Source organism: Hyperolius riggenbachi, chromosome 6 (genome assembly GCF_040937935.1).
Source record: "Hyperolius riggenbachi isolate aHypRig1 chromosome 6, aHypRig1.pri, whole genome shotgun sequence".
NCBI lineage: Eukaryota > Metazoa > Chordata > Amphibia > Anura > Hyperoliidae > Hyperolius > Hyperolius riggenbachi.
In genome coordinates this window covers 57,730,245-57,753,760 of record NC_090651.1, presented here as the reverse complement: position 1 = coordinate 57,753,760, position 23,516 = coordinate 57,730,245, and the positions used below count along the sequence as shown (strand labels likewise).

The 23,516-nt window shown below is 46.4% G+C and overlaps 1 protein-coding gene across 2 annotated transcripts in view; it reads left to right on the top strand.

Moving 5' to 3' along the window:
• The window catches only part of ATG4C (autophagy related 4C cysteine peptidase), a 72,414-nt gene that overhangs the window by 2,930 nt on the left and 45,968 nt on the right, over window positions 1-23,516 (top strand). For both annotated transcript variants that reach the window (XM_068239334.1, XM_068239335.1), the window contains exons 2-4: window positions 11,517-11,645; window positions 17,862-17,945; window positions 22,637-22,873. In XM_068239334.1, the coding sequence (XP_068095435.1) occupies window positions 11,570-11,645; window positions 17,862-17,945; window positions 22,637-22,873 (397 nt within the window). In that variant the 5' untranslated portion in view covers window positions 11,517-11,569. The remainder of the gene's footprint in view (window positions 1-11,516; window positions 11,646-17,861; window positions 17,946-22,636; window positions 22,874-23,516) is intronic.

Genomic DNA, 23,516 nt, shown 5'->3' with positions numbered 1-23,516 from the left:
CTATATATTTACAGTCCTTGGTGTCTGCTTTAACGGAGGCGAGTCCACCACTTCCTCTCAGCAATTTTTTAAAAATTGTATGTACTTTTATCCTTCTGGCGCCTCTGTTCACCTACCAATATATTTGAGTCCACCCCAGGTGGAGGGGTGATCTACCCCCTTTCTTCCTAGCTACAGAGAGCGACTTCTTAATCCTGAGTGAGGACAGGTCTAATCTCCTCACCTGCCTAATGAGTGGTTACCTAGGTGGTAACCCGTGTTTGTGAGTATTACCATCTCACTGTTTCATTTATCCAATCAATTTTGACATACTACACCATATTGGGCTCTCGATTTCTCTTCAACTCTAATTGGGATCCAGAGGCTTCCCCCTCCCGAGGTGAGTAGCCCCCCAGGAGACGTTTTTGGTTTTAGTGTCTTTGTAATGTGTTTTTGGCGTGCAGAAAAAAAACAGACATTCTGCACATTTTGTCAGTTTTCTGTATCAATGACATTAGCTGCTGTGAAGAAACGCGCACGTTTTCCTGCATAGAAACACACTCTGTGTGCAGAAAACGTCCGAAGAAAAACGGGCACAGAAAACTGAAAGACAAGTGTGTTCCCTGCCTCACAGTGATGGAAAAAGGAACAGTTTACCTAGTTATCCTAAGTAATAATTCCCCTGTGTCTCTGCATCCCCTGTCCCTGTGTGCGTGCGTTTGCGCTACTGTGCATGTGACCCATGGACAGCCGTTGGGACAAGAGGAGGAGGGGCCAGGGGGCCGGGCGGGCATGTGGACGTGTGTGCGTGCTGACATGTGGCAGTGTGAGAGACCTAGTGACCTAAACAGGCTTAGTATGTATATGTATTGGTTAAAAGGATATAAATATGACAGCCTCCATATCCCTCTCACTTCAGGAATACTTTCAGGCTACTTACACACCAGGACGTTGCGTTTAGGGGACGTTATAGGGCACATAACGTGCCCCTAACGCAACGCCTGGTGCTCTCTGATGTGGACGTCAGAGTGAGCCGCGTTGTGCAGCTCACTCTGGCGTCCGTGATGCCATGATGCGCACTCTTGGACGCATGCGGCATCACGTGGTCCCGCCCGGCCAATCGCCGCACAAAGCGGCCGCTCCAAGAAGTAAACACTGCACGTCACATCGTGCAGTGAATATTAATTAGCCATGTGCCTGGCCGCTCTCCACTCCTCCCCAACACTACTGAGCATGTGCAGACAGTCTAAAGCGGCTTAGCCACGCATAACGCACAGCATGCAGCACTCTCAACGGATGTGCTGCGTTACAATGTAACGCAATGTGGGCACTGTGAACAGCCCATTGACTTTTCATTACTGTGCGGTGGGCTGCGTTACAGGCGGCACTAACGTGCGCCTGTAACGTCTTAATGTGAAAGCAGCCTAAGGCTAGATTCACACTTCAGTTAAAAATGGTATGATTTAGCAGGGAGGAAGTAAATGTGTAAATGGATCTTATGTTAAGCATAGCATCCATTTACACTTAAAGTGAACCTGAGGCAAACCTTGGGTCAAAAATCACACTTACCAATAAAGATGTACAGATTAACCAACAAGCTGATGGTGAACCAGAACTCATTGGAGTTACAAAGGGGCTACAATGGTCCTAAAAGCCCCCTTACTAAAATGCTAAGAAAAACAAAAGTTTGCTTTCTTAAAACAGAAAGAATTTGCGATAATTCAGGTTGGAGTGAGCTTGAGATGTCTCCCACAATGCATCACTGCTAAATATATGCAAATTAACCATTGTACCCTTAGAAGCTAAACACACCTCCAGAACCGCTGGAATACAATGATGTGTCAGCTTGTTAATTTGTACAGAGCCAGAATAATCCAACATGCATACAGACTGTTTCGCATTGTTTGATCCTCATCAGTGCATGGCATGGATTAATTTGGCTCTATGGAGTAGGGCTTGTAACACCCAGAGGTAAACGATAGAGGAAAGCCTCTGTGGCCCATATGCCATTCACTTTTTCTCCTGAGTTTTCTCCTCGGTGATATTTTCACAATTTGTAAATAAAATGCCTTTTAAACTGCCAGCAAGCAAACAAATACTCAAAATAATTTTTACAGTATTCCGCTTTTACAGTTTCACCTACTTTTTGGTACTTTTTCAATTGTGCTAAAGTGCTAAAAAGTTATTTTAAATTGAAGATGAAAAATTATCTCCTAGGAGAAAACTCAGGAGAAAATGAATTGCATATGGCCCTGTGCCTGTTCTCACTAGGCTGCTTTCTCCCTCCGTTCCGGATCTACTAACCTGTGTTCTTTGTGCTCCGCCGCAAGCATAGGGCTTCCATTGGATCGCAAAAGACCAATGGGAATCATCCGTAGCAGCAGGGAGGATTCTCATTGGTCCACCACTCGACCAATGAGAATCCTCAGTGTTGCTAAGGAGGACATCCATTGGTGTTTTATAATCCAATGGTAGGCTGCTTCTGCCAGGGCTCTGATCTATACACCAGTGCTTGTTTCTGAGCCCAGCGGCAGACCAGCTGCTACAAGTAGTGTAAATCACTCGCCGACGTATCCCCTCGATACCGTGTGAATGCACCATTGGCCATTTGACCTAATTTGCTTATGAGCCTCTTCAGGAGAGGAAATAGCCAGAATGAGGAAAGAGAGAGCGTGAGAGCGGTCTACAGCCGTTTTATTACACCCTCTAGTACTGATAAATGTAAGTCTAAAAGTCTAGATGTTGGTCACCCCGATGGTGGGTAAAGGCCATGTTGACATTATTTAAATTAGTGTACAACATAAATTCCTCCTGTTGACCCTCCCACTTCACTAGGATATCGTCAATATAGCGGATCCAGAGTTTGATGCGCTCCCGGAACCCATTCCTTGATGGATAAATGTAAGGTTTTTGCACCTCATGAGCAGGAAACCCTGTATGGGTATGGCACGGCGTGCGCTCCAAATGCTTTTCGGCGGAGACGCGTCCAGGCCTCCAATACAGCGGACACGTGGAGTGACATTTTTGTTTTTCTGCCAGGTAGGAATCTATTTAAAGGGTGACACTCTTTGGGGCTGGTTGTCTTGATGATGCGCCACAGTCTTTGACTGCACAAAACGGCTGTAGACCGCTCTAATTTGCCAGTACCTCTCTCCATCTTTTGATATGAATGATGTTGTTATGCCTTTTAATAGACTAAAATTAAACTGGTTACTAAGATTGGTAAGTTGCACTCCAAGGTATATAGCCTGCTACCTGTGCATAGCATCTTGCTCCTACTTTGCTGAAGTATTCTCAGGGCCTGCACACTCTTGCAACTTAGGGCCCTTTTAGGCCCGGTTCACATTAGCGGTGGCTATCCGGAATAGCCGTGCCGGAGCCGCACCGCATGCTGGCCGGACGAAACGGACGCACGGCATAGCAATGTAAATCTATGCCAGGGTTCACATGTGTCCGTTTCGTCCGGACCGGAGCCGGACCGGATCCGGACTCCGGTGTCCGTTCCAACATGCGCTATTTTTTGGTCCGGCTCCTCCGGCAGCCGTATCCGGGGCGGAGCCGGACTGCACCATCCGGCCAATGGAAACCAATGAGAACCGGAGAGCGCACAACACACTGGCAAAAAATCCGGATGTTCTACCCCACTTCCTATGCGGATTTTTTCGGCGATATTGGCTGGGGACACATGGGCAAGCATTTTGGAGTGGAGCAGCACAGCTGGATCCGGATCCGGAGATGTTGGCAGCATGTCGGAGGTGGAGGTGAGTGCTAAACAGCAGAGGGCCTGATTCCACAGGTCCCCCTTCTGCTGACCTCCCAGACCCCAACATTTTTTTTTGTTTTTATACAGGTTGTTACTCTTTAAGAATCCGGATCCGGACCGCAACCGTGTTCATACCGCACGGAAACCGTATGCAACCGGACCGGATCCGGACAGGAACCGTACGGTTCAGGTCCGATCCGGCTCCGGTGCGGTCCGGACATCCGGTGCGGTTTTTGCAAAACCGCAAGTGTGAACCGGCCCTGTTTTAATGTGTTTTTCTTTCTCCATGTGCATTCTGAAAAAAGCTTCAGTTTTTTTTTTTTTTTATAGCACAGTGCGAAAGAGGCCATAGGGAAACATGGACACATCAGTTGTCCTTTCAGTTACAACTGACAGCAACTGATATAGTGTAAAAGGACCCTTAAGCTGGACACTAACGGTCCAATTTCTAGCGAAAAATCGTTCGAGCTATCAGAAATTCTGATCGGATTGGTTGTAAATAATGTCCATTGGTGGACACAATCGATTATGAACGAGTGAAAAAAATGTCGCCCGAATGAATTTTCGTCAAACGAAAATTTGGATTTTCTTGGTGGTCGTGATAGATAGGAAGCAATGATTGGTTAGTTGATGGTGTAGTGAACGATTTTTCGTCCGATCAGAATTTCTGATCGCTTGAACGATTTTTCGCTAGAAATTGGACCGTTAGTGGACAGCTTTAGGATTCTGAGTGAGGACAACTCAAGTGAGAGGGATATGGAGACTGCCGTATTTATTTCCTTTTACGCAATACCAGTTGCCTGGCTGTCCTGCTGATCCTCTGACCCTAATACTTAAACCTCCTGAGCGGTATGCCTGACACTGTGTTGGGCATACCGCTCGCTAGCCTCAGGAGTCCCCCAGGGTGAATGTAATAGATTTAATGGCTGCAAAAGGTTTAGCCAGCACTAGGCTAGCTAGCTAGTATAGGTGGCCAGCACCGTAACCCCCCCTCCCCCGATCCAGCCGCTTATACATTACCTAGCCTGGTTCCAGCAATCAGCGCTGCCTCCCCACACAGCTCCGGTCGTCTCTATGGGGAGGATCGTGACTGCGCATGACGTCGGAGACCCCGGCAAAAGCCTATTAATCTATTCGTATTGCGGCGCTTGTTGGCGATGGTGACCTGAGCTGGGCAGCGACCACTACAAAAGGTGACAGAAGAAGACAGCAGAACAGATCCAGAAAAATGCAGCAAGCAGGTTTGGACTTTGCGTTGCGTTTATTGCAACACAGCAGAAAATAGATACATTAAAAAGTGGAAGCACAAGCTATTTCTAACATTACATCTGTTTACATGTAGGTTGCTGTGCTGCAGAAAACGTACTGAACGGTACTCTGTACCTCTTATTATTAGATCATAGTGTAATACAGTATAGTTATTTCTCAGTTAGGAAAAGCAGAATAATTACAGCAAAGCAGCTCAGCTGACAGTCATGTTGTCAGAGCATATTGTGGTCACACGACTCTCATTTCCTTAACAGCCAAAGTTTCACTCTGGTAGTGATCTACTACTATTCTAATAAGCTGTACGAACACTGTGTGTAACCCTATGCCTGACCTTGCTGACTGCTGCACCCGAGATGCTTCTGCACAGTTGAGCGGACTTCTCCTTCCACCTATTAATATATGACAGAATGTTTACTTCTCAATTAATCCAACTGAACAAGGCAAATTATTAAAGGGAACCCAAGGTGAGAGTGATATGGAGGCTGCCATATTTGTTTCCTTTTAAAGGATAGCCGAGGTGACATGTGACATGATGAGATAGACACGTGTATGTACAGTGCCTAGCACACAAATAACTAGGCTGTGTTCCTTTTTTTCGTTCTCTGCCTGAAAGAGTTAAATATCAGGTATGTAAGTGGCTGACTCAGTCCTGACTCAGACAGGAAGTGACTACAGTGTGACCCTCACTGATAAGAAATTCCTACTATAAAACACTTTCTTAGCAGAAAATGGCTTCTGAGAGCAAGAAAGAGGTAAAAGGGGGAATTTCTTATCAGTGAGGGTCACACTGTAGTCACTTCCTGTCGGAGTCAGGTTTGAGTCAGCCACTTTCATACCTGATATTTAACTCTCTCAGGCAGAGAAAGAAAAAAAGGAACACAGCCTAGTTATTCGTGTGCTAGGCACTGTACATACACACATCTATCTCATTATGCCACCTCAGGTATCCTTTAAACAAAACCAGTTGCCTGGCATCCCTGCTGATCTATTTATTTATTAAAATATTTATATAGCGCCAACATATTACGCATCGCTGTACAGAGTATACTGTCCCTCATATGCGTACCTACAGTATGAAATCGGCGCCGGTAGACTTGGGCGCAGGATACAGCCGGTATATGGCTGAATCTGCTGCTGCACAAGTCCCGGAGGCGTTAATTACTATTCCCCCTCCAGGCCGATGTGGATGGTGGGGAATGATGTAATTCGGCTTCCAGCTATTGCTGGCGGCCAAATTACAGTGTTTCAAAATTTACCTCAGCTCCGTCTTCTGACGGCGCCGAAGTTACTCCCTGTGCGCTGCTATAGCTGCAATTCCTGTTATGGTCAATGGTGGAGCCAGCTGCGCCCAAGTCTCCTGCGCTGGATTCCTAGTGTTCGCCTCAGAAGGGCTCACAATCTAGTTCCTGCTAGGCTGCAGTAGTGCCTGAATCACACCAGAAACACGCATGCAGCTAATCTTTATCGTTCTGACAATATTGTCAGAAAAACTTGATCTGCTGTATGCTTGTTCAGGGTCTATGGCTAAATGTATTGGAGATAGAGGATCAGCAGGAGAGGCAGGCAACTGGTATTGCTGAAAAAGGAAATAAATATGGCAGCCTCCATAAAAGTCTCACCTTGGGTTCTCTTTAAAGCAATGATGTTGATCTTTCACATGGGAGGTTGAAGGCGATGATTATGCCGCCTGTCAGCTGCTCCCATGACTGGCCGCTAGGACAGTGGCTGGATGGTGTAATGGTTAAGGGCTCTGCCTCTGACACAGGAGACCAGGGTTCGAATCTCTGCTTTGCCTGTTCAGCATGCCAGCACCTATTCAGTAGGAGACCTTAGGCAAGTTTCCCTAACACTACTACTGCCTATAGAGCGCGCCCTAGTGGCTGCAGCTCTTGCGCTTTGAGTCTGCCAGGAGAAAAGCGCGATATAAATGTTATTTGTCTTGTCTTACCAAGTGCACACATACTACACATCCAATTAGGACAACACACGGGATCCACAGACCACAGTGGGAAGAGAAAAGCCGGCATCCTTTATTGTAAAACTCCACATAAAAAGACAGATACATCCACAGAATCAACTGACGCGTATCGGGCTTATAGTCTGCCCTTAGTCGTAGTTGCATCCAATTATGAATGACCTATTTTACCACCTCCATATAGCGTGAGGATCAGCAGATTTTGAATACTATAAGTGGGCTGTGCAGATAAGCTCTCATATTACATGGATGTGTGTACCAGGCTTTAGGCTTTCAATTATTACTGGCCAGTCACTGATTCATTTTACCACCTCCACGTAGTAGTAAGGTTTACCTACACAACCTGCTCACAATCTAATCCCTACCATAGTCATATGTCTATGTATGTATCGTGTCGTGTCGTGTAGTGTATGCATCATAGTCTAGAGCCATTTTTAGGGGAAACCAATTCACTTATCTGTACACTTTTGGGATGTAGGAGGAAACCGGGGTGCCTGGAGGAAACATACAAACTCCTTGCAGATAGTGCCCTAGCTGGGATTCAAACCGGGGACCCAGCGCTGCAAGGCGAGAGCGCTAACCACTAAGCCACCGTAATTGAAAGTGTGTACCAGGGTTTAATTTTGAAAAGGAATGATCTTTTCTTGTTCTTTTCACCTATTCTTTAATCAGGAAACCCCCAATTCTCAAAAGAATCTCGCTCTGCACTACGTCATCGCCCACATTAAGCCACAACTGTGCTGTCCACACTAAGCCACCAACCACAGGTGTATCCATACATACTTCAGTATGCACAGACGCAGCTGCACACCACAAGTGCTGCACCTAGCAACCGCCCACACTAAGCCACTGCTCGCATCTGTGCTGTCCACACTAAGCAGTCACCCACACTAAGTCACTGCTCGCATCTGTGCTGTCCACACTAAGCAGTCACCCACACTAAGTCACTGCTCGCATCTGTGCTGTCCACACTAAGCAGTCACCCACACTAAGTCACTGCTCGCATCTGTGCTGTCCACACTAAGCCACTGCTTGCTTCTGTGCTGTCCACACTAAGCAGTCACCCACACTAAGCCACTGCTCGCATCTGTGCTGTCCACACTAAGCAGTCACCCACACTAAGCCACTGCTTGCTTCTGTGCTGTCCACACTAAGCAGTCACCCACACTAAGCCACTGCTCGCATCTGTGCTGTCCACACTAAGCAGTCACCCACACTAAGCCACTGCTTGCTTCTGTGCTGTCCACACTAAGCAGTCACCCACACTAAGCCACTGCTCGCATCTGTGCTGTCCACACTAAGCAGTCACCCACACTAAGCCACTGCTCACATCTGTGCTGTCCACACTAAGCAGTCACCCACACTAAGCCACTGCTTGCTTCTGTGCTGTCCACACTAAGCAGTCACCCACACTAAGCCACTGCTCGCATCTGTGCTGTCCACACTAAGCAGTCACCCACACTAAGCCACTGCTTGCTTCTGTGCTGTCCACAATCAACAGTCACCCACACTAAGCCACTGCTCGCATCTGTGCTGTCCACACTAAGCAGTCACCCACACTAAGCCACTGCTTGCTTCTGTGCTGTCCACACTAAGCAGTCACCCACACTAAGCCACTGCTTGCTTCTGTGCTGTCCACAATCAACAGTCACCCACACTAAGCCACTGCTCGCATCTGTGCTGTCCACACTAAGCAGTCACCCACACTAAGCCACTGCTTGCTTCTGTGCTGTCCACACTAAGCAGTCACCCACACTAAGCCACTGCTTGCTTCTGTGCTGTCCACAATCAACAGTCACCCACACTAAGCCACTGCTCGCATCTGTGCTGTCCACACTAAGCAGTCACCCACACTAAGCCACTGCTCGCATCTGTGCTGTCCACACTAAGCAGTCACCCACACTAAGCCACTGCTCGCATCTGTGCTGTCCACACTAAGCAGTCACCCACACTAAGCCACTGCTCACATCTGTGCTGTCCACACTAAGCAGTCACCCACACTAAGCCACTGCTTGCTTCTGTGCTGTCCACACTAAGCAGTCACCCACACTAAGCCACTGCTCGCATCTGTGCTGTCCACACTAAGCAGTCACCCACACTAAGCCACTGCTCGCATCTGTGCTGTCCACACTAAGCAGTCACCCACACTAAGCCACTGCTTGCTTCTGTGCTGTCCACACTAAGCAGTCACCCACACTAGACTAGACAAGACAAGACAAATAACATTTATATTGCGCTTTTCTCCTTGCGGACTCAAAGCGCCAGAGCAGCAGCCACTAGGGCGCGCTCTATTGGCAGTAGCAGTGTAAAGGCCCATACTCACGGGCGAGAAATGTGGCCTGTCGCCAGCACACGTGAGCGTGTGGGCGACAGGCCGGCGACAACTTCTCGCCAGGTCCCTCCGCGTACACATGCGGAAGAGGGACCAGCGGCAAGGCGGAAGCTGTCGCTGACGTTCCTCCTCCCCCCGCCGGAAGCTCCATGTACCTACATGGAGGTTGCTGTCGCTAGTCCGCGTACTCACGCGGACTAGCGACAGTTGCGGCGGGGGGGCAGCGGCGACTGTCGCCATGCGATTGAAAGTTTCAATCGCCTGGCGACATGAGCGACGGGCGACAGTTCGGGGTGCGCGCGCGTGCGGCAGCCCATACTCACGGGCGACCTGTCGCCGCAACACGCGCGCGCCGCGTGTTGCGGCGACAAATGTCACTCGTGAGTATGGGCCATAAAGGAGACTTGCCAAAGGTCTCCTACTGAATTGGTGCTGGCTTACTGAACAGGCAGAGCCGAGATTCGAACCCTGGTCTCCTGTGTCAGAGGCAGAGCCCTTAACCATTACACCATCAGCCAACTGGTAGGGATTAGATTGTAAGTCACTGCTCGCATCTGTGCTGTCCACAATCAACAGTCACCCACACTAAGGGCCCTTTTACACTTAAAGGAAACCAGAGATGAACGCTTGTCACAAAATAAACATATCCCCCGATAGATTTTACAAAATAAATACTCTACCTGGTATTTTCGCCACTCTGATGTGCCGTTTTTTTTTTGTTTGTTTTGTTTTGCTTTTTACTAAAACTCCATGCAAAACACAAGGAACACCAAGAGCCCCAATAGTGTAATATGTACTGGTCAATGGTTACTAGATAGAGTAAATATTAATACTCACAAACCAGGGTTACCATTAAGCTGGCCACTAACGGTCCAATTTCTAGCGAAAAATCGTTTGAGCGATGAGAAATTCTGATCGGATTGGTTGTAAATAATCTCCATTGGTGGACACAATCGATTACGAACGAGTAAAAAAAATGTCACTCGAATGAATTTTCGTCGAACGAAAATTTGGATTTTCTTGATGGTCGTGATAGATAGGAAGCAATGATTGGTTAGTTTTGGTGTAGTGAACGATTTTTCGTCCGATCAGAATTTCTGATCGCTCGAACGATTTTTCACTAGAAATTGGACCGTTAGTGGCCAGCTTTAGGCAACCACTGTAAAAGCAGGTGGGGAGATTTTCCTGGCCCCACTCAGGAATAACAAGTCGCTCTCTCAATATTATGCATCAGAACAGAGGTGCCAAAAGGATAAAAGAAAGGTAAATGAGCTTAAAAAAACAAATTCTTGGTAAATAGAGGAGGTAGTGGTGGACTTACCTTCTCCAAGTAGACACACAACGACTGTAGTAAAGACAGTCAATATATTTTATTTATGAACTCCAAATATGCAATGCGTTTCGCAGGTTTGACCCCGCTTCATCAGGCAATAAAAACGGAGCAATAGCATATGTGGTCAGTAGAAGAGCCAGGTAGGACACAAAAGGAGGAGGACACTGCCCAAAGGCTTACAATCTAGAGGGAGAGGTAAGGACACGAAAGGTAGGGGACCAGAGTTCAGCTGTGGGTTTTGAGCACTTGTGAGGGGTGGTAGGCCAGAGTGAAAAGGTGAGTTTTGAGGATCTTCTTGAAGATGTTGAAGGAGGGGGCTGCCCTAATGGGTGGAGGTGGGAAGTTCACTTGAATCAGTTGCTCTCAGTTAAAACTGAAAGAAAACTGATTTTCAAAGTAATGCCCATGTTTTCCTATGGCACAGTTCCCACTATACGCGTTTTAACTGAAAGCTTTTTCACAATGCACTGCACTGGAAAAAACGTGTACTAACACATACCAACGCAATAAGTGTAAAAGGGCCCTAAGGACTCTTTTACACCGTGCTGAAAAATGTATGCATTTTACTTTCCATAGCCGTGCATTGTAAAAGACCTTTCAGTTTTTTCAGCAAGCTCATGGTGAACCAGAACTCCTAGGATTGTGTAAGGGGCTAAAAAGGACCAAAAAGCCCTCCTTTTTTTTAAAAAAATGCTGTGTAAAGCAGAATTTTGCCGCCTTAAAACAGAAGGTACCTCCTGTGATAGCTTCACTTTGTGTTAATTTAAATGATTATTTGTGTGGGGCTATCACTATGAGAGATGTTACATTTGGTCTGGTGCTTAGAGTGAAGTTTCACATACTTTATTGAATTTTATACTTTTAGGTATTTGCCTCTCCAGACTCAGCAAGGCATGGGTTTATTTTCAAGCGGCGAATATGGAAGCCAGCGGCACAGATGACGGAGATAAACTGAAATCAAAGCTTTTATCTGCCTGGCATAATGTGAAATACAGTGAGTAGATTCTGCTGCGTACATTTGAATACGGCGCTGGTAGACTTGGGCGCAGGATCCAGCTGTTAAATGGCTGGTCCTGCTTCTGCACAAGTCCGGGGCGTTTTAATTACTATTCCCCCTCGAGGCCGACATGGATAGTGGGGGAATGAAATAATTCGGCTTCCAGCGATTGCTGGAGGCCGAATTATTGTGTTTTTTAAGCAACTTCGGCTCTGTCTTCTGACGGAGCCGACCTTCCTCACTGAGCGCCGCTATAGACTGATTCCCATTACAGTCTATGGCGGCGCTGGCTGCGCCCAAATCTAGCAGCGCTGAAAAGCACTGCTCCGGATTCTGCTTGTGGTTTAGTATCCCGGTGTGGTGTGTGTGTGGTGTGTGTGTGTGGTGTGTGTGTGGTGTGTGTGTGGTGTGGTGTGTGGTGTGGTGTGTGGTGTGGTGTGTGTGTGTGTGTGTGTGTGTGTGTGTGTTTTCATCTAGACAACCACTTGCTACTTCTGTCAGAGAGAGGGATAGAGGGAACCTGAAGTGAGAGGAAGACAGAGGCTGCCATCTTCACCCTCTTATAAACCATACCTATTGCCTGACTTCTGATGCTTTGTCTTTTAAGGCCTCTTGCACAGTGGGCCGTTGCGTTTTGATGCAACGATAAAGTCGCACAACGTGCCCCTAACGCAGCGCATGTAGGTTATGAAATTGGACGTTCTTTTGCACTGCGTTGTGTCTCTTGGTGCGCCGTTTTCGTGGCATACTGATGGAACGAAAACGGCGCATGTGTTACATTAAAAAAAAAAAAATTACTGAGCATGTGCAACACACATAACGCAGCAAATGTATTGCTAAACGCACAGCATGCAGCACTATCTAAATATTGCTACACGTTACACACAACGCAGCGTATGCACTGTGAATGTCGTACAGACTTTGTATTGCTGTGCGTTAGTCTGCGTTATAATTTTTAATAACGTGCAACTTTAACGTCCCACTGTGAAAGAGGCCTAAGGCTTGTACACACGTCCAACAAAGCAACCAACTCCACGACATGACCAAACGACCAAGCAATTGAAGGACTTGCATTTTCCATGAGCCAATCAACTGAACAACCAACTCATTTGCATAATGTGCACGCAAGCGGAACAACGGATTGCACGATATTGTCATATTCAAAACAAGTACAAGTCATTCAAATGCCTTGTACACATGTGGCCAACTGCACAGTATCGGCCCAACAGTCGTGTGAGTTTATCTGCCGGTTGGATCAGGCAAACCGCCTGCTGTCAGTTGCTCGTCTAGTCGTTTGCCACGTGTACACACACCCAACTATCGTCCCAACAGACCAAGTATTAACGATAGCTGGGCGGAATAGTTGCACGTATGTACGAGCCTTGAACGGCAGCATGCAGATCAGGTGCTGTGACTTTGGTCTGACTTCACTGACTCCATGCTTGTTGCAGATTTTGTTGATGGTCAATCGTTAAGGCAACAGTTCAGGCAATGAGCAGTACAGACACACTGTTAGGCTATAGGGGAGCAGTGTGCACTGCTCATTGGAGAGGGTAGCGGTGTTCTCCCCAGAATTTTTTTCCAGCCGGGTGGCATGAAATAGTAGCTGGGTGGGGCAATATGAGAGAATGCAGGGCCAGTGCTTCTGTGCGCAACTCTGCTTACAGCATAGGAGGAGGCGGGACGATGCCAGCCGGGTGCTCACCAAAACTAGCCGGGTGGAGATCCTGGGGAGAACACTGGGGTAGGAAAGACAATGGCGGTGGTGCATAGGTGAGTGGTGCCCTGCGACACAGGGGAGGAAGGAAGACCATGTACTACTTTATCACTCCTTTTAGCGATCTGTAATGTTGGATTACTAAACCAGAGAAGAGACAATGCCAAGTACCGTAGTATCCTTGGCCAAGATTTATCCAGCTTGTGTTTGAGGCTTTACACAGCATTGACTTCATGCATTTCAGTTGTGATTGTTTCACTGGATCTATTAAACTGTCACATGTATGCAAAACATAACTGATGAGTTAAGAATAATCTAATTTTCGAGGAAATAAGATTGCTGGAAAGGGAGAACCAGGAAATTAAGGCACAGTTTCCATTACAAACTGAAATAGTCACGATTTTTAAATTTACACCAACGCATGTTTTTTCATGTATAAGGAGGGGGAACACCAAGAGCCCAATATAGTGTAGTATGCACTGTAATTTATCGGTATAATGTTATTTTCACAAAGCTGGGTTACCATATCAGGCAACCACTTTGAAGGCAGGTGGGGAGTATTAGGCCTGTCGCTACTCAGGATTAAGAAGTCGCTCTCTATAGATCGGAAAGAGGAACCAAGTCCCCTTATTGGACACACTTATTGTACAGTTGTACAGAGGCACCAAAAGTATAAATGTAGCATAAAATGTTTTAAAAGAGAACAATTCAAAAGTAGAAAACAGCCGCTCACCAGCAGATAATATGGGATGTGCCTGGAGATGGAACTGACAGCCAGCAGTTCCAATGATAAGCAGGAATAAAGTTGAGTCCGGCACCATCCACTTATATGCTCTTTAACTTTATTTGCAGATCACTGACATAGACAACGTTTCGGAGGACTAACCTCCTTTCTCAAGTTCAGTCAGCATTAAAAGAGAACAATAGGGGGTTAGTGGTGGACTTACCTCCCCAAATAGTGACAGAAAAATGTTGCTTATTTCAGCAAAAACTATTTATTTGCATACTCCGGTTAGATACAACGCGTTTCGTGGGCACATCCCACTTCATCAGCCAATTAAAATGGAGTACAATCGACTCGTACATTCTCAGTAAAAGTTTAGCGCCCTGTTACAACTGTACATGTTTTTTCAGGTGTTTTGCCATGATAGTCTTGTGATTGTTTTTACATTGCGATTGTGATTTTACTTTTCAAACATTTTTTTACAAACACCCCTCCCCCCCCCCATAAAAACAGTGAAATCGCATAGTGCTGTGTTTGTTATGCCATTTTGGTACTTGCGTATTATCCCATCTGGAAAGTTTGGCAGCTTTTTGTTAAAGTTCTGTTTGATCCCCACCTAGCCAGATCTAACCATTTTTGGAAAGCTGAAAGTCCCGGCTTTCCTTTGCACTGGTTCCTGAGTCAATGCGATGCCCCAATACCAAGTTAGGGGGGTTGGGGGACGGGTTTTACTTTGCACTTTGCTGCAGAGAGCACAGTGGAATTGAGTCTCCTGCCCATGCCAGTAAGACGGAGAGGAGACGAGGGTGCATAGCTACATTGCTTCTTCATCTGTAATGAGAGACCCAGGGCACTTAAAGGGAACCAGAGACGTTGGGGGAAAGATTTTAAACATACCTGGGGCTTCCTCCAGCCCCATACGCACGGATCGCTCCCACGCCGCCGTCCTCTGCTGCCTGGATCCGCCAGTACTGGGTTCCGTCATTGCCGCCAGTCGGCCGGCAGACGCGGCCAATTGTCCGCATCACACGGGGCTCCCTCCATATACGTACGCGTGTGGCTGCCTACTGCGCAGCCGCATGCGTACGGGTATGGAGGGAGCTCCTGTGATGCGGACAATTGGCCGCATCCGCTGGAAGTGACGGGACCCGGTACCGCCGATACAGGAAGCGGAGGATGGCGGCGTGGGAGCGATCCAGGCTTATGGGGCTGGAAGAAGCCCCAGGTATGTATAAAAGCTTTTTCTATATTTTTTTTTTTTTTTTAACGTTCCTCTCTGGTTCCCTTTAACATAAGTTTTGAAGACACAGATTTATGCTGCGAAGGAAGGCTACCTACTGGGTGTGCTGCTTATCATCATGTCTGGCTCGTCCCGTACTTCTGTAATTGCACTTTCTGCAGCCAAGTTCAGGGGACACCCCTCCTTCAAAACACCATAACTTGGGAACTGAACATCATACCGACTCGGGACCTGGTGCAACAGAAAGCTGGGACTTTCAGCTTTCCAAAAATTTTCTCCCCCAGGAATGGTGTTCCTGGGGGAGCAAACAAAACTTTAACAGAAAGCTGCCAAACTTTCCAGACGGGATAATTCGTAGGTACCGCCATTTTCTTCTGCTCCCATTGATTCAAATAAAAGTTGGAAAAGTGCAACACGGGACTATGTTTGCGCTTGGGGTAAACCCTAATCGCATCTGTGGAAACGGGAACTGCAATTTCCATGATCGTGCATTTTTTAAAAATTCAGATTTATTGTTTGCCTTAAAGAGAACCCGAGGTGGGTTTGAAGAATATTATCTGCATACAGAGGCTGGATCTGCCTATACAGCCCAGCCTCTGTTGCTATCCCAAACCCCCCTAAGGTCCCCCTGCACTCTGCAATCCCTCATAAATCACAGCCACGCTGCTGACAAAACAGCTTGTCAGAGCTGGCTGTGTTTATCTCTATAGTGTCAGTCTGCTGCTCTCCCCGCCTCCTGCAGAACTCCAGTCCCCGCCTGCATCCCTTTCCTGCCTGCTGATTGGAGGGAAGGGACGGGGGCAGGGACCGGAGCTATGCAGGAGGCGGGGGAGCAGCTGAGACTGACACTACAGATGTAAACACAGCCTCACAGCATGGCTGTGATTTATGAGGGATTGCAGAGTGCAGGGGGACCTTAGTGAGGTTTGGGATAGCAACAGAGGCTGGGCTGTATAGGCAGATCCAGCCTCTGTATGCAGATAACATTCTTTAAACACACCTCGGGTTCTCTTTAAGATGTATTGCATTGTTTTTTAACATGACCTTAGAACAGGCTTTCTCAACCAGGGTTCCTTGAGTACTCTGCAGGGGTTCCTTGGCATTTTCCCCCATCGTGGGGGAAGTATAATAGAGCACACTATAATAGGTAGTACTGAAACAAGAAGCACTAAATTGGGACATCAGGAGACAGTATAATGAGTGGCAGTGTAATAGGAGGTAGTGAAATAAACAGCCACACACACTTTTTTAAAGACCATGCCTCCTGCAAAATAAATGCGGGGGTTCCTCGGGACCAAAAAATAGTTTGCAGGGGTTCCTTGAGATCCAAAAGTTATTTGCAGGGTTTCTCCATGATAGAAAGGTTGAGAAAGGCTGCCTTAGAATCTGCACGTGTTGCAGGGTAGCTGTAAATTTAGACTTTAAATTGTGTCATAGCAAGAAGTTTTAAATCAGGATGAATTGTGTGATATTATTACTACCTATGTGTGTATTATTAAATGGCTGAAATCTGCACTGAAGAAGGGATGATGACATAATCACTAGTGGCTGCCAGACTTTCCCTGTGCTGAAGGAAGGAGATGTTATTTTTTTGGGCTGCACACACTGTTACTGTTTGTAGAATCAGCATTGTACGCAAATATTTAAATATGAACAGGCTCAGAACAATACACTCACCAGTGAAACATTTTATTTTGCTGAGTGCACAAGTAAAAATAATGCAAAACATGAAGGTTTTAATCATGCATAGAAGAAAAGATGATCAACTTGCCCTTTTTGTTGATAATAAAATAACTTTGTTTGCAAATGAGCAGAGCAAAGGAAAGCCTACACTCATGTTTCAAACCAACACTTAGGGTATGTTTCCACTAGAAGCATGCAAACTCGCAAGCTATTTTCCAGATGCAAAATCTGGTTTCGGTATTGACTTTAACAAAAGTGGGCAAAAAACATGAATGTGAGAACGCACACGAAAACACCATATGGCATAAAAAATGTTTGTAGCACTGCTGTCCAGATTTTTTTTTTCTGCATGCGAATTCTGGATACCGTGGAAACACACCCATTGAGATGCATTGATGTGCAAATCTGTGTGCGGAAAATGCGCATGAATTCGCATCTAGCGGAAACGGGCCCTTTAATCACAAACCCTACAGCCATTAGAGACAAGCACACGGATACAATATATGAAATTAAGACACTGAATGCATCTTAGAAAAAGTTATAATGCATGCACAACAGTGAAAATGGAATGCTTTTAAACGCAGAAGAGCAAAAAAGTCAGTACAAAACACACCGGTCCCATTTTGTACTTAGACAAACTGGAGTACAGAGCTTAAAAATCCAGAACGCCTCTTTTGACAGCTTTTTAATTGTTTCCGGGGGAACTCAGAATGCTGTATGCAAAATTGCTTTCTCACAGGCACCTAAGCTTGCACTTAGATTGCAGAGCAGGAATCTACTGTAGGTTTGGAAATGTATTCATGTTCACTTTACATTTTTTTTTTTTTTGGTTTGTTTTTGTTTGCATAGGCTGGGTTCTTAGAACAAGAACATTTTTTAGGCGTAACTCACCTGTCTTCTTGCTTGGAAAATGTTACCACTTCAAACAGGAAGGTGAGTCCAAGAGATGGCATGATGACTCCAAGCTTTGTAAATTGGGCAGAAATGTATTCCAGAAATGTATGCGCGGACAGAGAAAACCAGAGGTGCTCCCTGTGTGTATTCATAGACTGGCATCCAGAACCGAAACTGAGCAAAATTGCGCAGGGAAATTTGGGCACACCATCCGCCATCCATAGGCCATAATGTGAATAGTAGTGCTCAGACAGTAATTTGGGCGCCATCTAAAGACAGAGCCCAAATGACTTTAAAAACAGCAGAATTCGGCTGCCAGCAATATCTTGCAGTGGAATTACGTCTTTCCCCCCGAGTTCATGGCGGCAGGAGGTGGAATAGAAACGCTTTCAGGACTATTGCAGGAGCAAGGAGAGCGGTTTTTAGGCTTCACCCTGTGCCCAAATTTCCTGGCACCATTTTTGCATGTATGCTCCAGAACTCGGGGTGGGACTGTAAGGCTCAGCAGACCTGCAGTCATCAGTGTGAAAATGGCACAAGCGCATTTGCTGATCCAGTAGTGTTACAGCTTGAGCCACTGAAAGAAGTGAGAGTTATTTGAAATAATTGTGACTCTCGCTTTTCATAATTTTAGGCACAGGGAGCACCTCTGGTCTCTGCTTTTTTTCCCCCTTTTGTTTGACCTGTTTTGCAGTGTCTTGTTGGCAGATGGCTGCATACCTGTGTCTTCTTTGAATTGACTGTGGATCACTAGCACTGCACTCCCCCTTCCCCAGGGGTTTCTCTTGCTGCACATTTTTTAAATACGTGTGAAGGTCTTATTTCATTTCCTGGTTGCTTGCGCTTTCCAACATCATTCCTATACTCAAATACACAAAAAACCGCGCTGATAGATAGTAAGATGGGTGACAACAGTGGTGCGCTGCCCTAAATATATAAGTAAATCACAATCCAAGCTCGGAGGCTGCGCACAAATGTTCACAGTAATCAAGTCTCTATTAGGTGCAATCCTGTAAGGAAAAACAGTCAAAACGCTATTGATCCAATAGATAAACAATCCAGTGCTTTTTCCTAAGTTGCAGGCTGTTCTCGCCACTGATCACCTTCAGCGAGTAGTCACCACCACCACACCCCTCACAGTGGGCACTCACCGCTATTATATGACCCTCTATTAGGTGGGTCTTCAGCGCTTATGGGGTCATCAGGCCGCCCCCTGCCACTCAGGAACTTTATCCGCTCAATGAGACTTGCACAGGAACATATACACTTCTAAAAACATGAACAGAGCTCTCATAGCGTAATACTGTAAAAACAAGTTTATTCTAAAAGAAATGCGCACTTACAAACATGAGGCTTGGTGTTGGGCACAGAGTTTTAGTGGGCTCTACCCCAATCGTAGGCCGCCGGATCGGCTTGTTGCGCTGGCTGGGTCCGCTTCCAGTGGCTCTCCACCTCGCCCCTCTAATGTCTGTAAGCTTGCGACCACTTTTTTAGCAAAGCTAATGCGACCACTTTTTTAGCAAAGCTAATGCGACCACTTTTTTAGCAAGCTTACAGACATTAGAGGGGCGAGGTGGAGAGCCACTGGAAGCGGACCCAGCCAGCGCAACAAGCCGATCCGGCGGCCTACGATTGGGGTAGAGCCCACTAAAACTCTGTGCCCAACACCAAGCCTCATGTTTGTAAGTGCGCATTTCTTTTAGAATAAACTTGTTTTTACAGTATTACGCTATGAGAGCTCTGTTCATGTTTTTAGAAGTGTATATGTTCCTGTGCAAGTCTCATTGAGCGGATAAAGTTCCTGAGTGGCAGGGGGCGGCCTGATGACCCCATAAGCGCTGAAGACCCACCTAATAGAGGGTCATATAATAGCGGTGAGTGCCCACTGTGAGGGGTGTGGTGGTGGTGACTACTCGCTGAAGGTGATCAGTGGCGAACAGCCTGCAACTTAGGAAAAAGCACTGGATTGTTTATCTATTGGATCAATAGCGTTTTGACTGTTTTTCCTTACAGGATTGCACCTAATAGAGACTTGATTACTGTGAACATTTGTGCGCAGCCTCCGAGCTTGGATTATCATTCCTATACTAATGGTTACTGGTAACTGTGAAAGTTTGCATACTGTATTACTATATTTTCCTTAAAGGCCTACTAAACCCGATGCAGTTAATTTGGATGCCATGGGTGCCCATGGTAATTGCAGCAATGTCTATGGCTGCGCTTGCTATTTGTAGTTGTAATTTAGTTAGGGTTAGGTAGGTCGGTCGGGGGGGATGATTAGGGTTAGGCATAGTTTGGTAATTTGGCTATGGTTAACTACTTTAGGGCCTTAATGATTGAAATCTACGCCCTGTTTTGATGGCTACCTGGCTGCCAGGGCGTATAGATTTCAATCCACCGACGTCGCACATTCTCGCCGCTCCCGACGATCTCACCGCTGTCTCCCTGCCACAGCTCACTCGCTTTGCCGTCTCTATAATGGCAGAGCCCTGTGAACGGGTCAGAAGCCGATTTCATTGGCTCCTGACTCTAACAATGTGAGCAACTCCCATTGGCTTACATTGATAGGCAAGGTCACGAGCCAATGAGAGCTGCTCCTGACCGGCTCACAGGAACTCTGCCATCATAGAGACGGCAACGTGGGTGGCCCACGTGCAGCGGTAACGACGATTGCGGCGAGTATGTGTGGCGATTCATCGGTGTTCCACCGTTTCTGGTACCAGCGGTCTCTGGTACTTAAGTGACCACTGGTACTTAAGTGGTTAAGCATGGCATTATATTACCCATATCTAGCAGTAGAGTTGCTCTCTATGAGTATGTAGCTACTTTTAATCGAAAAATTTAAATTAGATCACGCTGCTTGAGGCCGAGGAGGAGGGTTTAACTTAACTCTTCCGCTGCATATATAGGAATAGTTCCACTCACAGGCCTTGTAACTCCACTACTTCCTTTTGCTGGGTTTGAAGGAGGAAGTAGTGAAGTTACATGGCCTGCAAGTGGAAAGCATCGTCTGTAGGCAGCAGCATAGGTAAGTTTACCCCCCTCGGCCAAGGGCTGCGTAATTTAAATTTTTATTACAAGTAGCTATGTACTTGTAGCTACTTGTAGAGAGCAACACTATCTAGCAGTATTGGTAAAGGTAAAGATCGTATATCTGTATATTAGGAGGGTTTCTCTGTCTCTTTTAGTCCCCTATACATTCCTAGTGGTTCTGGGTCACCCTGAGCTGCTTGGGTATTCTGTTGTATTGGTCCAAAAGCTATCCCATACAGCCACATCCACAATATGCACTAATGAGGACCAGAAAGTCTGGAAAAGGCTGTATGCATGATGGATTGGTGGGGGTTTGTAAAATGTATAAGCCATAGGCTCACTATACACCAGCGGTTCTGGATGTGAACCTGGCTTTCAGGGGCATAAAGAGATGATTTGCATATTTAGGAGTGATGCATCATGGAAACCCCAGTTGTTCACTTAAAGCGGATCCAAGATTAAAAACTAACTATAACAAGTAACCTGTCTATATATCTTATCTAAAGTTTATATAGTTTACACAGCAAATTTAGCTGCAAACCGCTTCAACAGTTTATGATTATTTATTCCTGTGATACTATGACAGCAGCCATGTTTTGTTTGTCACATTACTCACAGGCAAGCTGTTAGCATCTCCAGCCCTCAGCCTGTGACAAATTCAGTCCCTTCTCCTCCCTCCTCCCCTCTGCCTCTGAAATCTCTGGCTAGTAACCTCCTCCTCTTCCTGCCCAGACTGAGCTCCGATAAGCCCTTGCTACAGTGCCAAGGCACTCTGAAAAAGCTGTGGGCGGGGCTTGTTTAGTTTATAGGGAATTTGAATATTAAAACAAAAAAGATATTTGGCTTGAGGAATGCCCTGTAAACTATATGTAAGGAACACAATTATGCAATGAGTAAAAGCTTATCTTGGATCCACTTTAACGTGAACCTGAGATGAAAGCCATCTCAGGTTCTATACTTACCTGGGGCTTCCTTAAGCCGAGCCGAGCTGTGGTTGCGCAGCCTCACACCATCTCTCCGGGTGGCTCCTGTCACCCACAATACTGCCTGAAAGCCTGGCTAAGTCGTGCTTCATTGCACATGCCTGCCCAGGCATGCTCCCCCATCACATTCCCGTGCCTGGGAGCATTCTGCGGCCGCACAGTAGTACTGCCCAAGCGCAGAATGCTCCCAGCTGCGAAAGCGCAACGAAGGAGCACGCCGGACCATGCATGCGTTACAAAGTGCAACTCTGCCAGGCTTTCAGGCAGTATTGCTGGTGACAGGTGGCATCCCGGGAGGTGGTGAGGGACTGAGCGGCCTCAAGGGGTCTTAAAGGGATTAGAAACAGTACCTGCGGTGTGACACGATTTGACGGAAGTGTTCCGGGCGTCGTCAGAGTAACGCAAAGGCTGCTGTGTGTTACCTTGTGGTTCCCAGAAGTGGACGGGAAGTCCCAAGTTAATTGTTTTTTTCACAGTCAGACCGCGGCTGTGATTTGCGAGGCAACTTGCCTAGTCCGTTGTGGTGCCATCATCCAGCTAATGCTGGACGCACTGCTATAGTGTGCAACCGCCCTTAAAATATTTATTTACTGGAGTTGGGTTCACTTTTCAAAAGACAGCAAGATGGCTGGTTTCTAAAACTATCAACAGGATGTTCATCTATTTTGTAGTAGAACTCAAGTTGCACGTCCCGTAATGCTTTCTGTGTTCTAGAATCTGGCGAGACCATCTTTGATGATTCCGGGACCAGGACTGCGGCGGAGGAAGATGGCTCTGGCACAGCGGAGGAGTTCCGAAAGGATTTCATCTCCCGGATATGGCTGACCTACAGGGAAGACTTCCCCCAGCTAGAACGATCAACGCTGACAACAGATTGTGGTTGGGGTTGCACTTTAAGGACCGGGCAAATGCTGCTGGCTCAGGGGCTGTTAGTTCATTTCAATGGACGAGGTGAGACTTTTAGGCTTCCATTCATTTTAAAGTGGAACTAAACTCATAACCTCTTCTCTGCTCTAAAAGATTAGCCACAGCATGATAGCCTTGGAGGGAAAAAAAAATCTACAGGTTTTTTGTTTTTTTGTTTTTTTTAGGATTTCCATGACTTGTAATATATGTAGGTAGAAAAAAAACAGTTTTGTAAAAGGCTAATTGATAGTTAAATTATGCAAGCTTTCCTGGGATCAGGCATATTTCCATATTTACTTCAGCTAACATCTGGAAATATGCCTGAAGAAGGGGACTAGATCCCTGAAAGCCTGCATAGTTTAACTTTATCAATTAGCCATTAAAAGGTATTACTTTTACAAGGCTTTGTTTTTTTTCTACCTACATAATTTGTTTGGCTAACATGGTACAGAAACATTTTTAGTACTATTATGAATTAGGAACGTCTAGTGATGATGGGCAGATTCGACCAAGAGACAAATCTCTCTCTGATTGAATCTGTTTAGAGAGAGATCTGTTGACTGCCCATACACTGCAGGCCGATTCAGCATGAAATCTCTCAGGAATCGAATCAGCCTTATGACGCAGCAATGTTGCCCCCTTCCCCCGTGCAGTATAGTTTACCCGACCTGTCTGTCTGCTGCTGGCT